The 16370-nt window shown below is 33.7% G+C and overlaps 2 protein-coding genes across 3 annotated transcripts; both read right to left on the reverse strand.

Annotated features, from left to right (window-relative positions):
• Positions 1 to 7999: 7999 nt before the first annotated feature.
• On the reverse strand, positions 8000 to 8631 carry LOC106297424. The gene is made up of 2 exons (XM_013733662.1): positions 8508 to 8631; positions 8000 to 8424 (listed from the first exon to the last, which is right to left on the reverse strand). The coding sequence occupies exons 1-2, from the start codon at positions 8629 to 8631 to the stop codon at positions 8000 to 8002; spliced, it is 549 nt and encodes a 182-aa protein (XP_013589116.1).
• A 3310-nt stretch (positions 8632 to 11941) lies between these two features.
• LOC106300618 (C2 domain-containing protein At1g53590) lies at positions 11942 to 16029 on the reverse strand. Of its 2 annotated transcripts, XM_013736799.1 has the most exons (13): positions 15889 to 16029; positions 15537 to 15769; positions 15380 to 15454; positions 14945 to 15088; positions 14685 to 14780; positions 14477 to 14608; positions 14237 to 14389; positions 14110 to 14151; positions 13893 to 13941; positions 13688 to 13780; positions 13431 to 13614; positions 13233 to 13356; positions 12083 to 13168 (listed from the first exon to the last, which is right to left on the reverse strand). In XM_013736799.1, the coding sequence occupies exons 2-13, from the start codon at positions 15651 to 15653 to the stop codon at positions 12083 to 12085; spliced, it is 2295 nt and encodes a 764-aa protein (XP_013592253.1). In that variant the 5' UTR covers positions 15654 to 15769; positions 15889 to 16029. The 2 variants fall into 2 exon arrangements, with proteins under 2 accessions (XP_013592254.1, XP_013592253.1); XM_013736800.1 differs by lacking the exon at positions 15889 to 16029 and having other exon boundaries at positions 11942 to 13168; positions 15537 to 15653.
• Between the last annotated feature and the right edge of the window lie 341 nt (positions 16030 to 16370).

Here is a 16370-nt window from a genome sequence, read left to right on the forward strand (position 1 = left end):
AGAGTGCATATAGATTAAAGAACTGATTAGTAAGCAGAAGGACTAGGTACGGTATTAATTTATACATGATTTATCAGTGCATTGGCAGCAACAAACACCGCCATAACTATAAATTCGACATTCACCTGCATTTTGGAACCCCATAGACTCGCATTTTGCCGCGCACGGTGGTGTGAGTGTACATCCGTCCGGCATACATTTGTAATAGACTCCTAATTAATTGGTTTATCATAAACACAAATTAACAATACATCAAGTACCAAAATAAATTAATTCAATATTTTAACATATTGCATATACAAATGGACTTTTGTTCTGTGTTTAGTGGCTTTAGACTTGTTTTTATAGATAAAAAATAAACGGGATTGAGAAAATACGGATTAGAAAAAGTTATTTTTTGAGTTTGAGAAGTCCATATCTAAACAAAGAAATACGTTTACCTGGAACGGCCGAATCAATGGGCAAAATGATGAGAGCAAACACCATCATGGAAAGTAGCAGAAGAGATGAAAACTTCTCTGTTGCCATTACTTTAGTTTAATTTTAGTAAATGCTAGAAGAAAATACAGCCTATAAAATAGTTTGGCACAAAATAAATGTTAGAAGAAATTCTTATATAATAAGGACTAATTAAGACTAAGAACATAACGAATATCAAAAACAATATTTCTCTATGTAAGAAATATTTTGGAACTCTTCAAAGATTTAATTTTTCAATATTTGTTGTCTTCTTCAGTAAGAGACTTTAACATTGTAGATCAAATCAAGAAATTTTTTTTAATGATTGTTACAATCAAAATATGCTGGATTAGCAGTTTTGAATTATTGGATCGCAGACCTAGATGTCTACGTTCATGGGGCTGAAGCTATCTTGAAGTTCGAGAACATCCCTTAGTATAGTAGCCTTTTAGGGTCTTCACGAAATGAATGCAACGTATTGGAATTTACTGCTTGCATGCTCACAAGTTGGGGAAACAAAGGCTCACTAACTACTAGGGAAAGTTTTAAAATGTTTGGAAAATTGAGCTAATGTGAACGTACGTCGACTCTTTAGCAAAATTAACACAATTATGTCCACTCAATGTAATTTTCAATGCTCTTCTATAATATCTCATACTTACTCGTGTCTCCAAACTCTAATCGGTGTGATTTTTGTTTTAAATCCAACATCATAATCAACTGCCTCTTTCACATAGTAAATTGCAATTAGAAACTTATGTCTATAAAGTTCTATTGGTGGTATATTATCATTAAATATTTTCGACGTTCTATGTAATTCTCTTAAACATAGTTATGGATGTGTTTCAATGCTTTTGAAAAGATTTCTTCAATAATCTTGATGGTGATATATTTTCATTAAATATCCTCAATTAACTTTATATGTGATTATCTTGAACATGGTCTTGGATGTGTTCCCCTTTTTTTCTTGAAAATATTTTTTCGATGAGTTTTTCATAGGGACAAGTTTGGCGCATGTTGCACATTTAGTGTAAATGTGTGTTTATGAACCAATAACATGAAGGGTGATGATTGGTGACTGCTATAGCCAGTGCCGTGCCTACACTTTTGGGGGCTTAAGGCTAATATATACTATTAAAATAGAAGTATTGATTTTTTCTACGTGTAATATTTTATTTAGATCGATTATCCATAAAAAATTATTAAATTTTACATAACTTAATTACAATATTTATTAATATCTTTATTATTATATAAAATAGTAATAAATATCTTAATGAATGTCTAACAAAATCTTTCAAATATCTTTTAAAATTTTTTAAAAATATTTTTTCGAAATTCGTTAATTAAAATTATAATTATCACAAAGTATAGTTAGAAAATAAATTTTAGTTTAGTTTTGATTGTAAAAAAATTAATAATTATATAAAATAATTTTAATAATATTTTAATGATAGTAAAAAATTTAAATTAATTTAATTTAAAAATTAATTGAAAAAAATATCTTTAATTTTTTTGAAAAAAAAAATATTAATTTCTATTTCTAATTTAAAAATAAAACTATTTTATCTATTTAGCACTTTTATGACTTATTTCATATGTGATTTTCTCTTTAATCTAAGACCATTTAGAAGTCATACATTTATATGTTTTACCATGTAATACAGTTAGTTTACACATTCCTTCATAGAAGAAACATTTGATTTTTATTCATATCGTATATATAAGACTTTAGCCTACTGTTATTAACGTTAGTGTATTCTCATGAGTTAAAAACCAATTTGGTTTATTATTTAAACAACTATATTAAATTGGTTTAATTAATCACTATATACCAAGTTCTTTATTATGTAGGTTAACCCTAATTTAATTTCCACATATATTTCAAATTTAGAAATAAAACAAAAACTATGTAAATCATCATTGTTACATAATAATGCTTTCAAATTACATTTTGTTACAAAAATACAAAATTTATAAATTTTATAGTAATAATATTATATGCCACACGAATATTATTATAAAATTAGATAATATATAACACCAAATTATATTAATTTATTGATATATTTTATTATATAACCTAATTTTTTTTTTGATGAAATTTCAAATATATTGAACTATCAATAGAATGTTATGCACATATCAACACTTTATGAACTGAAGAGCTATGCTATAAGAGCGTAAATCTACTTCTATGGTGTTACTTCAAACCATCTCCTCATTAGTTCCCTCTAGCTTCAAAAACCGCTATAGTATCGTTATATAGCGTTATTCGTCCGCTATTAAAACGCATTTTTCTTGTAGTGATTCTTCCAATATCTGTAAGCTCAAGTTACATATTTGATTATGATGTACATTCGACTTTAGGTTAATCACTCGGAATCTTGGATCATCAATATGGAAGAAGAAAACGCTCGAAACAAGAAGGAAGCATGTCCCTCTCTAAGGCCTTAAGTCTAGATCCTAATGATATTGATCACTCAAGAGTCAATGCATCGATTACTAACATGGTTTTCTAACTTCTCGTTTTCTTATCAACTAGGGGATTATAGCTTGCTTATACACTGTTATAAATATTTTTAAAATTAATTAATTATTAATAATATTAATAAAAGATGTCGTGGATTCAATTTATAACATTTTGTTATTATTACTTTTGGACAAAGCCTATAAAAACCTAATTCTTTCATATTAGAGAGATGCATTCATTCGAACACAACAACAAAAAATAAGACATCTTCTTCCACTTGAATATTCTTTTATTTTTTTTAGTTGTTTTGTGTTTGAGGGTAATGAACATAGGTTCAACACGTTCTTTTCTTCAGTGATAGAAAATTAAAATATATTCAGTTGTATCATGAGATTTTGGAATGCCATGCAAATTATCATACAATGGGCCTAGTACAGAATTAATGAAAGAGTGTCTTTCCTCCGCAAACCCGTTTTTCTTTCCAAATTCTTGTATTTTTCTTTCCAAATTCTTGTATCGATATTTATATTTATCGATTTATTTATTCAAATGCTTTACAATTGTTCAATTTGCCCTATTTTAGAATTTGTGCTCCTACAGTGTGGTGTTGTGAATTGAGAGTACATATAATACAAGAAAAGATTATAATTTTTGGTTCGATGAGACAATGTAGATCGTTTAAACATGGAACATTTTCAATATATGGTTTTTATTCATGTATAAATGAGAGTGCATATAGATTAAAGAACTGATTAGTAAGCAGAAGGACTAGGTACGGTATTAATTTATACATGATTTATCAGTGCATTGGCAGCAACAAACACCGCCATAACTATAAATTCGACATTCACCTGCATTTTGGAACCCCATAGACTCGCATTTTGCCGCGCACGGTGGTGTGAGTGTACATCCGTCCGGCATACATTTGTAATAGACTCCTAATTAATTGGTTTATCATAAACACAAATTAACAATACATCAAGTACCAAAATAAATTAATTCAATATTTTAACATATTGCATATACAAATGGACTTTTGTTCTGTGTTTAGTGGCTTTAGACTTGTTTTTATAGATAAAAAATAAACGGGATTGAGAAAATACGGATTAGAAAAAGTTATTTTTTGAGTTTGAGAAGTCCATATCTAAACAAAGAAATACGTTTACCTGGAACGGCCGAATCAATGGGCAAAATGATGAGAGCAAACACCATCATGGAAAGTAGCAGAAGAGATGAAAACTTCTCTGTTGCCATTACTTTAGTTTAATTTTAGTAAATGCTAGAAGAAAATACAGCCTATAAAATAGTTTGGCACAAAATAAATGTTAGAAGAAATTCTTATATAATAAGGACTAATTAAGACTAAGAACATAACGAATATCAAAAACAATATTTCTCTATGTAAGAAATATTTTGGAACTCTTCAAAGATTTAATTTTTCAATATTTGTTGTCTTCTTCAGTAAGAGACTTTAACATTGTAGATCAAATCGTGTTCCAGTCAGGGTCGGGTTCAGAGTCAAACAGGTTGCTGATATACTCAAATATTTACCACTAAAACCAACAGCAAATGCACGGCAGTGCCCGGTAGTATATATCGATCGAATGCTTCAGAGATCAAGTTTACACTATGAATCTACGAGAGAAGAATCAAGCTAGAACAAAAAGATTTTGTTTTTACGGTTTCAATTGCGACAAATGTAAAAGACAAAATGTAAACGAAGTTAAGCTTATGGATTAAAACGCAAGGCATTGGGAATTCTCAGGAAAACGTCAATCATGAAATGTAACAAATCATGGACGAACGAGTTCATGAGAGCTTGGTTAAACTGTCGATCAAAAGTTATTCGATCTTATGCAAGCAACTCTGATTTTATGGATTGGCCGATTATATTAAGGATGCAAGAAATTTTTTTTAATGATTGTTACAATCAAAATATGCTGGATTAGCAGTTTTGAATTATTGGATCGCAGACCTAGATGTCTACGTTCATGGGGCTGAAGCTATCTTGAAGTTCGAGAACATCCCTTAGTATAGTAGCCTTTTAGGGTCTTCACGAAATGAATGCAACGTATTGGAATTTACTGCTTGCATGCTCACAAGTTGGGGAAACAAAGGCTCACTAACTACTAGGGAAAGTTTTAAAATGTTTGGAAAATTGAGCTAATGTGAACGTACGTCGACTCTTTAGCAAAATTAACACAATTATGTCCACTCAATGTAATTTTCAATGCTCTTCTATAATATCTCATACTTACTCGTGTCTCCAAACTCTAATCGGTGTGATTTTTGTTTTAAATCCAACATCATAATCAACTGCCTCTTTCACATAGTAAATTGCAATTAGAAACTTATGTCTATAAAGTACTATTGGTGGTATATTATCATTAAATATTTTCGACGTTCTATGTAATTCTCTTAAACATAGTTATGGATGTGTTTCAATGCTTTTGAAAAGATTTCTTCAATAATCTTGATGGTGATATATTTTCATTAAATATCCTCAATTAACTTTATATGTGATTATCTTGAACATGGTCTTGGATGTGTTCTCCTTTTTTTTCTTGAAAATATTTTTTCTATTAGTTTTTCATAGGGACAAGTTTGGCGCATGTTGCACATTTAGTGTAAATGTGTGTTTATGAACCAATAACATGAAGGGTGATGATTGGTGACTGCTATAGCCAGTGCCGTGCCTACACTTTTGGGGGCTTAAGGCTAATATATACTATTAAAATAGAAGTATTGATTTTTTCAATGTATAATTTTTTATTTAGACTATCCATAAAAAAATTATTAAATTTTACATAACTTAATTATAATATTTATTAATATCTTTATTATTATTTAAAATAGAAATTAATATCTTAAGGAAATGTCTAACAAAATCTTTCAAATATCTTTTAATTTTTTTTAAAAATATTTTTCGAAATTTGTTAATTAAAATTATAATTATCACAAAGTATAGTTAGAAAATAAATTTTAGTTTAGTTTTGATTGTAAAAAAATTAATAATTATATAAAATAATTTTAATAATATTTTAATGATAGTAAAAAATTTAAATTAATTTAATTTAAAAAATTTAATTGATAAAAAATATCTTTAATTTTTTTGAAAAAAAAATATTAATTTCTATTTCTAATTTAAAAATAAAAATATTTTATCTATTTAGCACATAAATTACGACTTATTTCATATGTGATTTTCTCTTTAATCTAAGACCATTTAGAAGTCATACATTTATATGTTTTGCCATGTAATACAATTAGTTTACACATTCCTTCATAGATGAAACATTTGATTTTTATTCATATTGTATATATAAGACTTTAGCCTACTGTTATTAACGTTTGTGTATTCTCATGAGTTAAAAACCAATTCGGTTTATTATTTAAACAACTATATTAATTTGGTTTAATTAATCACTATATACCAAGTTCTTTATTATGTAGGTTAACCCTAATTTAATTTCCACATATATTTCAAATTTAGAAATAAAACAAAAACTATGTAAATCATCATTGTTACATAATAATGCTTTCAAATTACATTTTGTTACAAAAATACAAAAATTATAAATTTTATAGTAATAATATTATATGCCACACGAATATTATTATAAAATTAGATAATATATAACACCAAATTATATTAATTTATTGATATATTTTATTATATAACCTAATTTTTTTTTTGATGAAATTTCAAATATATTGAACTATCAATAGAATGTTATGCACATATCAACACTTTATGAACTGAAGAGCTATGCTATAAGAGCGTAAATCTACTTCTATGGTGTTACTTCAAACCATCTCCTCATTAGTCCCTCCAGCTTATGATTATGCCTATATTTAAGAGAGCTAATCATGTTCTTCATCGCCTTATAGATTAGTTTTCTCATGTTATCTGTAGAAACCCGAGGCTGTTGATGCCTTCTAGCATTCCGCTCTCTCCAAATATGATAGATTGTGGTCTGAAACAAGAGTCTGGCCAGACATGAATCCATACCCTTAACTCCAAGTCTTTGCAACCATTGTATCGTCCACTGCCAGTCCGGATTGATCCTGGTGCCTACAAGATTCCGAGCCAAACTCTCCCAAATCGTATACGAATATGGGCATGCGAAGAAGAGATGGTCTCTCGTTTCATCTCGCTCTCCACATAACTCGGAACCTTGAATCATTCCCCATTGTCTCATCCGATCACCTGTTGACAGCCTGTTCTTAACCGCAAGCCAAGTAATGAAAGAGTATCCAGGTACCCCTTGTGGGAATCAGACTACCTTGTTCCACTCCACCTTGTTTCTTTTAACTCGCACTTGTTCCCAAGTTCTTGCCGCCGAAGGAGTCTTTAAAGTCATCTTCTCCATTCCTCCACAGCACAATATCCTCCCCCTTCTCAGGTTTAGGTGGTTCTATTGCCATTATACAATCGTATAATTCGTGGTTGCGACGGCTTCTCTTCCCCCTGATTCTCCATCCCTCCTCTGTTGCTACACTACTAACCTTAGCATGCCTTAGAACACCCAGGTAAGTGGTTCCCACAGCTCCGGTGACATCTATCAGTCGACCCTTGCCCATCCAATTATCAAACCAGAAGTGACAGCTTCGACCATTCTTAACTTCAACCCTAAGAAACTGATAAACTACATCCCTCAGCTTAAGCAGTTTCCTCCATATCCATGACCCCTTACTATCATCTCTAACGTCCCAAAAAGAATTGTAGCGCAGCAAATAATGTCTCACCCAGCTAACCCATAGAGAGGTTGATTGTGTGAATAGTCTCCATATTAGTTTCAGAGCAAAAACTCTCGCAGAGTCTCGCAACTTCCTTACTCCTAGACCACCTTCATCCTTTGGAAAACAGAGATCCTCCCAACTCACTTTCGCCTTATGAGTTTGAATAGGTGAACCTGACCAGAGAAATGCACTACACATGCTTTCTATAGTATCAAGACATTTGGCTGGTAGTATAAACGCCGAGCTCTAGAAGTTTACCGTGCTGGAGATAACTGACTGGATCAGCTACAGTCGGCCAGCAAATGATAGTGATTTGTTGGACCATCAAAGCATTCTGTTGCGTATCTTGTCGATAAGCGGCTCATAGTCATGATTGGTAAGTGACTTTGTGGTCAGTGGCATGCCCAAGTAGCGGATGGGGAGTGTTCCTACCCCTACGTGCAAGGCCTCTGCCGTGGCTACAAGACTGCTTACATCACTACCTGACGCGTAGATAGACGACTTTGAAGCATTGATGTGGAGGCCATACATAGTTGCGAACCTTTTCATTGTTTCTAGAACTCCCAATAGCGACTCAGTTGTACCGTTGGTGAAGACCAGAATATCGTCAGCAAAGCTTAAATGTGTGAGCTTAACTTGATTGCACTGTGGGTGATAAGCAAATACTCCTGCCTCCGCTGCTTCATTTAGGAGCTTTGATAAAACGTTGTTGAGGATGACGTATAGGTAAGGCGAGAGAGAAGCCTTGCCTTATACCCCGGGCACTCGTGAAAAACCCCTCTGGGCTTCCATTGACTGACACAGAGAAAGGTTGTTGTTGATATACACAGACGTATCCAGTGAATGAACTGAGCCGGTAGTCCCATTGCTTGTAACACATAGATTATGAATGACCACTTAACGGTGTCAAAAGCTTTGGAAATGTCCAACTTGATCGCACATTTTTCTTTCCCCATTGTCTTGTGATATCCATTTACTAATTCAGAGGCTAGCAGCACATTCTCCAGCAACAAACGCTCAGTGATAAAAGCACATTGGTTAGCCTCAATCACTTCAGGGAAGATAATCTTGAGTCTTTTAGCAAGGACTTTCGATATTACCTTGTATAGAAATTTTCAACACGCTATTGGCCTGTACTCCTTCATTGACTGTGCACTTGTCGTCTTAGGAATCAGCAAAAGGATCGTCGCATTCACTCCAGTAGGCATGAAGCCAAATAAGAAAAATGATTACACTGCTATGATGAACTCCCTGCCTATGATAGGCCATGCTGCAACAAAGAATTCCTTGGTAAACCCGTCGGGGCCCGAGACCTTATCATTCGGCAGTGAGTGAAGGGCCTGAAGAATCTCCTTGGCTGTAATTGGGCCAATAAACATTTTTGCCTCTGCAGTGGAGCAGCGGTAAGTGAGGAGATCCTGTAACGCTGCAACTGATATTTCTTCTGTTGTGGCATCTTGACTCTGGAGAAAAATCTGAAAGTAAGTGACCGCTTCTTTTTTGATATCTGATTGGGATGTGAGCACTTCTCCCTGAGCAGTGACCAAACTTCTGATTGTGTTCTTTGCAGCCTGAGTCTGAATCACACTGTGGAAGAACTTTGTGTTACGGTCTCCTACTTGCAGCCACCGAACACAAGACTTCTGCTTAAAAAACTTCTTTTCAATGCGAGCAAGCTTATTCCATCTCTCTTCTCCCTCAGCAGCCAGCGCTACATTTGTTGGGGATGGATCTTGCAACACTCTATTTTGACAGGTACACATCTCTTCATAAGCTTGCTTGGTTCGAGCCGGGAGGTCCCCGTAGTGCGTTCGATTTAGGTTTCGCAGCGGTTGTTTAAGAAGCTTCAAGTTCCCATGAAATCTAGATAAAGCTGATCGAGACTGGTGGAGAGCCTCCGTAGAATCCCAGACCTCTTTTATAATCGGTAAGAAATCATGATGCTCAGTCAAGTAGTTAAAGAACTGGAATGGCTTCCTTGCTTATCTTGACGATTTCACTAGCATGTCATCTATGTTAACTTCCATCATTCTTCCGAGTTGTGTGGAGAACATCTTATTTACTAATCTTTGGAAGTGGCTCCGGCGTTCTTTAATCCGAATGGCATCACTTTGTAGCAGTATGTGCCCCGTTCGGTGATGAAGCTCGTTTTTTCTTGGTTGTCGGGGTTCATAAGGATCTGATTATAGCCGGAAAATGCATCCATGAAGGAAAGTAGTTCGTGTCCAGCTGTGGCTTCTACCAGCCGGTCGATGTGTGGTAGTGGGAAGCTATCTTTTGGGCATGCTTTGTTGAGATCGGTGAAATCGATGCACACTCTCCATTTTCCATTTTTCTTTTTTACTACGACTGGATTTGCGAGCCAGTCAGGGTATTGGACTTTGCAAATGGAACCGATTTTTAGGAGCTTGTCTACTTCGTCGTTTACAGCCTTGGCTCATTCGGGTCCTAGTTTCTTCGTTTCTGTTTGACGGGCTTAAACGTAGGGTCGACGTTTAGGTCGTGGGAGGTGATACTGATGTCGATTCCGGGCATGCTGCAGACCATGCGAATGTTTTGATATTTTGCTTGAAGAAAGACAAAAGATATGGGGCTTCAAATACCGATGAAAAAATGTGAGGCCTGAGGCGATCGCCTTTTTTTTACTATGGTTAGCACAAATCTGGCTATAGCTATTGTCCACAACATTATTTTTACTTAAAGCACTAGATGTACATCAATTAAACTTTATTGGTATATTTATTTCCACAGCTTATCTGTCAAGTTTCTACGGCCCAATTTTGTGAGCTTTCTAAGATAAAAATATATTTATTTTTAATTTATTTAAATATTAGTTTGTAAACAATAAAACTCTAGTTCTTAATATATATACATGTTGTTGTACAGTGAAAACTCTCCTAACCTTAAACTTTTTCGTAACTATTATCATTATACCAAAAGTTATTTTTAGAGATTCATACTTTATGAAAAATTTAGAATTTTTAATTTATTCAGTAAAAATTTTATTACTATAAATTTTATTTCATTTTTATTAATATGTTGTTTATTATATGTATATAATACTAATTTATATCTAATATGTATGCCACTCATACTTTTAAAAAACTACAGCTATAATATCACAGTCAAATGTTTACAGCAATAAAATATATAGATACATCAAAAAATCTACAACAATTATTATACAGCAAAAAAAAATAAAGCTGCAGCATTTACTAATAAGTGACCAAAACAGATGTGATCTCTTTAATTTAAGAGTGACACATATGTTTATTGTTGTAAAGTTTTTTTTTTTAAATCTGAACTTTTATTATTATTTTAATAATTTTATTATTTTGATCATCTCCTTGTGAATGACTAAAAAAGATATCATATAAAAGTGACACATGTGTCTATTATTATTTTTATTTTTACAAAAAGATCAGGATTATTATTATCTTATCACTGAAAGTCTTATGATTTAAGAGTGACACATGTGTCTAATGTTTTTAAGTTTTTAAACAGTTATGAGGATAATTATAACGACTAACCCAAAAAACATCAATTAAGTTTTTAACAATCTAAAAAAGTACCTCCTACCCGTATTTTTCTCAAAACTAGGAGGTAAAATTGTAAATATCTAAATATTTAATTATTATTATTATATTTTAAAAAGAAATCTAACAAAATTCTGAAGTATAACAATAACTGATAATCTTACGGTTTAAATCATCTTCTTATGAATGACCAAAACAGAAATCATCTCTATGATTTAATAATAAAATCATAAAAGTGTCCTTATTCAAATAAAAAATGTGGAATAAAACCCACTATAATAATGATACTAAATTTATTAAGAAAAAGAGAATCAATAATAACTAAAATTTTTGGATAATAATGGATTTAAATAGATTTTGAAAATTTTCAAATCAATAATAATAGATTTTGCTAAGACTTTAAAAATCCATGAACCAATAACACAATAAAATTTCATAATTTCAAAAGTTCATGAGAATTCATTTACCAAGAACATCCCTCCCCCTGGAAGACTCCCACTAACCCCTTTGTGCAAAGATTCACGTAATTTTGGTTAGCATTAATCTACATTTCTAGATTATTCCTATTATGTTTTCCCTAGTATTTTTTAATTTTTGTTTTGGCCTGTACAAGCAATTTAGTTTCTTGAAGCATCTTAGATTTCAAGTTTTATCTTTTGTAATCATCAAGTTTATTACAAGGTAATGATATTTATATCTTGTAATCATCAGTTTCAAAACAAAAGACAAATCAAACATATAATTAAACATTTTTATCTCTTAGAAGGGAATCAATATGCAGAGTCAAGATCCTCCCTTTGGTTTTAAGTTTTGTAACCAATAAACAGAGATATATGTTCAGATACATCAACAAAAACATGCATAAAGGTTTTTACAGTTTTACTTCTGATACTTCTTTTTCTTCCCCTTCGATGTTCTTAGCCGTCACTACTTGCTCATCTTCAGTTTTAGCGTTCATGGCGACGTCCACACCTGTGGTCTCCGAGTCTGCTTCCTCTACTTTCTCCTCTTTAGCTTCAGCATCCCTCGAGCTGTCTGCAATATCAGCACTTGGATCTTCCTTGGCTTCTTCTGCTAACGTCTTATTCGTGTCTACATGATCTTCATCTCCTGTTCTAACAATATTCCCATCGCGTGTTAGACCTCTCGGTGTTCCTGCCACCGTTCCCACCTTCTGTACACAGGTGTACTCATCATCATCATCGTCGTCAGAAGAAGAATCAGAATCAGTTACAGAATCAGACTCAGGAATGATCTCTTGTTGCCCATCTCTTGCTTTCTTGATTCCTTTAAGCGAAAACACATGCTTAAACTGTTTCGCAGATTTCTCAGCTTGTTTCAGAAAGCTCTTTGCAACATCCTTCATATGACCCTTACTGTGATTCTCCTCTCCATTCATACTCTCACTTTCCACACTCTTCCCTGTAAGAGGACCAGAGAGATTGTCATCGACGATGTACTTAACTCCAACATCCTTTTGGTTCATTGCCTTCACATTGATCCGAGGAGACTGACAATGTGACTCCTCTTCAATGCTCCCTATCGAAAAATCATCCTTTTTGTTGTTGTTCCTGTTAAACACGGACCCTATTTTCCTCAGCCCTCTACCAACAGACTTCATTGGGTTTCTTGATCCCTCTTGATTCTCATCCGTGCTGCTGCTAGTTTCGTTGTTTGGTGATCCATTGTTAGAAACTCTTTGCACTTGGTTATCAACACGTCTGCTCTTGCCTTTCCTTGGTTCCCAAATCTGTGAGACTTCAGGTCCTGGCCTTTGCACCCAGATTCCGGCATCTTCCTGCCCTTTAATGTTGATCGGCTCAACGTTGTCTGCAACGCTTGAAGCCTTTTCAGAACTCACTGAAGTGAAAGAACCTTTGTTTGTTGTATCAGAGGCAAAAGAAGTTTGTATGTCTTCCTTGCTTAGCTTCACTCCTTTGAAGGGATCCTCACTCCACTGTTTCAAGAATCAGAATCACTTAAAGAAATTATCCTGCGGTTAGAAACAGAAAGAGGTTTACCTTTTCACTGTCCTCGATTACGGTTATAGCGAGATGAAGCCTTCCCATTTTGATGTTCTGAAGAGGCAGCCACATATCGTTTCTTTGCCCGCCTCTAAACTCTCCAATGTTCACAGAACATGCACTGCAAAGAAAACAAGAAACTATTGATATATTCACACTGGTTTGGAGTAATGAAATGAGGGTTCAGGAGCAAACCCAAGGGTATCATCAACAAAATGATCTTTGTCTTTAACTTCAACGTTAAGTATACTAGGAGAGTCCCATGTAAAGATTGGTATCTTAAACTCTTCTTGCCATGTTGGGGACAGTGTTTTTCTCTTTATGTCTGTTTTGAATCTGTAAGCACCGAGTTTCCCTCTCAGATAAGGATCAGCCAAACCTGAAACCCCAAAAACATCAAAAAAGTTTAAACCTGAAAGAATTTCACAGTCGTGGTAATATCAAACACTGACCATTTAGGTCGGATGGCTTAACATCTGACGCTTCAACGACTTCAACTAAGACGTGAGCAACTGGTTCTTTCTCATCAACAAAGAACCAATTCTCTGGAGGCCAACACAGATAAAAGGGTGCAAAGTTAATGACAGCTTAAGAGATACTAATGAATGTAGACAGTACAGAAGTTAAAGATGGGAGTTAAGTTAATCAAATAGATACCTGGCTTTGGGCTAACAAACTTCTCCATGTCAACAACCAGCATGTTCGGCTGCAAGCAAATTATAAGAAGGGTATATTCAGAATGATCCGAGAAGAGAAACCAAATTACAAAACGCAACCAACGAGCTGTTGATCTAGTGGTAAAGGAATGGCGGAGTCAGTTCTCCCTGGGAGGGACTATTTTATCAAAAAAAAAGTTACAGAATGCAGTTCTTACCTGAACAAGGGTCTGTTCAAAAGCGATAGAAAGAAGCTTGTCCTGATTAAGAAATTAAATAAAATTAAGGATGAATATTTAGAAAGGTAAAACAAGAAGATTAAAAAATCTTGTTAAGACTACTTACTAGCCATCCTGCGATGCCTGGAAGTACAGCAACATCAAGGCCGTGAGTGAAGATTGGTTTAACAGTCATCTGGAAATAAGGAGGCTCTGCAAAGCACACACGTAAACGCCCCAAGAAAGGCCATCGACGAAGGAACTTCACCCCAACCAACACCTTTTCAGAGCAGAAGCAAACAAAAAGATATGTGTTTAGTTTACAAAAGTCACACATTCAGATAAAGTAAAAGAAAGGTGTTATTACCTTTCCTTCGACCTGCATTCCCGTCAAATGCAACTTTGTCCACATCCCAAAACCAAGCCTTTTCCTTAACTTCACAGCAAGTATGGCACTCATATCATCTGCTGCTAGAAAATTCATTCCAAGTTCCAGCACCTGTATGAACTCCACCATCAGTTCTGCTATAGATAATATCAAAGGGAAGAGATCAAAGTATGATGTTCTACTATACCAAGTGATCATCACCCTTGGATTGGCGAAGGACCCTAATATCAGTCAACAGTGGCGGTTTTTTGCCCATGTAAAGGTGCTGAATCACAGCTTTTTTCTGCACATACATAGTACAACATTGTCAATAACAACAACTAACTTCTTACAAGTTGCCATGTGGTTTTCATATTACACCATTCGTAGAGCTGTTGAAGTACTAAAAGAAAGTGAAAAGCCAAATAGATATAAGACCGACAAAATATGTTTTACTAGAATACCTACCGCAGTCCATGGTCTATACTTGTCTAAGAACCAAGGTATGATTGGACCAAGAATCTTCTCAGACGCAATCTGTTCCATGCATATAGGCCATATCTTCTCCACAGCATGATTCAACCACCGCACAGATTCAGAATCCGTTAGAACCTGAGAGGGGAAAAAAACAAAACTTGAGAAGCAAAGAAAAACATATCAAAACGAAGTTAATCAGTGAACACAGGCAAAAGTGAAAAGACTGTGAATACTTAGCACAAAGCCAGCACTTTCATAGCAACACTATAGTTGACTTAAACCATTAACCCATACTTCAAACAGAAAGAAAGATAAAGCAACCTAAGAGCTTTACAAGTTATAAGATCTCCTCTTTCTCGACATTAAAACATGAAAGATTCAATCTTTCCACCCAAAGAAACAGTAACAAACAAAGTTATAAATTACCCTTCTTTGATTAGCTTGCTTCCTCTCTTCAAACTGTAGTTGTCTCTTCAATCTCATCACATAGCGTTCATGAACCTGGACAAAACCAAAAGCAACAGTTTTTTTTTTAACCCAATCCAGACAAGTAACCCAAGAAAAACACAAAAAAAATACATACCAGGTAGAGATAAATGAGAGAGAGAAAGTAGAAGAAGCCGTGAGATCGATTCAGCCAAGAGAGAAACCAGAGGAAGAGTAACACAATCACTATATGATGGACTAGAAAAGACTCCATCGTCTGTATCCTTTCTATGATCAAACAAAAAAAAACCCAGAAGAGAAGATTCACAAAGATTCAATCTTTCTTTATCAAAGACCCATCATCCGAATCGATTCGAATTTGAAATTGTTCTGTTCAGAAAGATCAGAAGAAAAAAAAAAAAAAAAAAGATCAGAAGAAATAAAAGAAGATGCCAATAGTACTAAACTAGCGCGGAAGAAAACAAAAGAGAAACAAACAGAGGAGTTACTGTATCAGTATGGTGGGGGGTTTCCTTCTTTACTCAAGTCTAAAGGAACACGATTCGTTGACTCCCAAAATGTTTTGAGATTTGTGTTTCCCCTCTAATCCTAATCCAATCGTCTACTGAACTGGAATTTTTAGGGCCGGAAATTCAATCTTCCATTATTAAGACATTAATATATATATATATATATAATTATCTATACTAGATCTTTTCGTAGAGCGGCGCGGATTAGTGCACTAAAATATTTTTAGATATTTTTTTTTACATTTCTTTTCTCTCAAAATCATAAAAGGTTTAATAGAAAAAAAAACAAAAAAAATAATAACTCAAAATAATTTATTGTGATTTTTTGAATTGGTGAATTTTACTTTGTTCTTTATTGTGTTTATATTAAACTTTTTCAACAATTTTATGCAACCCAAATCTTCTTGTTTGAGGTGTCTCGTAAATTAATAATTGAGTTTTGTCTATTATGTCACTTATAT

Source organism: Brassica oleracea, chromosome C6, assembly GCF_000695525.1.
Source record: "Brassica oleracea var. oleracea cultivar TO1000 chromosome C6, BOL, whole genome shotgun sequence".
In the NCBI taxonomy this organism is placed as follows: domain Eukaryota; kingdom Viridiplantae; phylum Streptophyta; class Magnoliopsida; order Brassicales; family Brassicaceae; genus Brassica; species Brassica oleracea.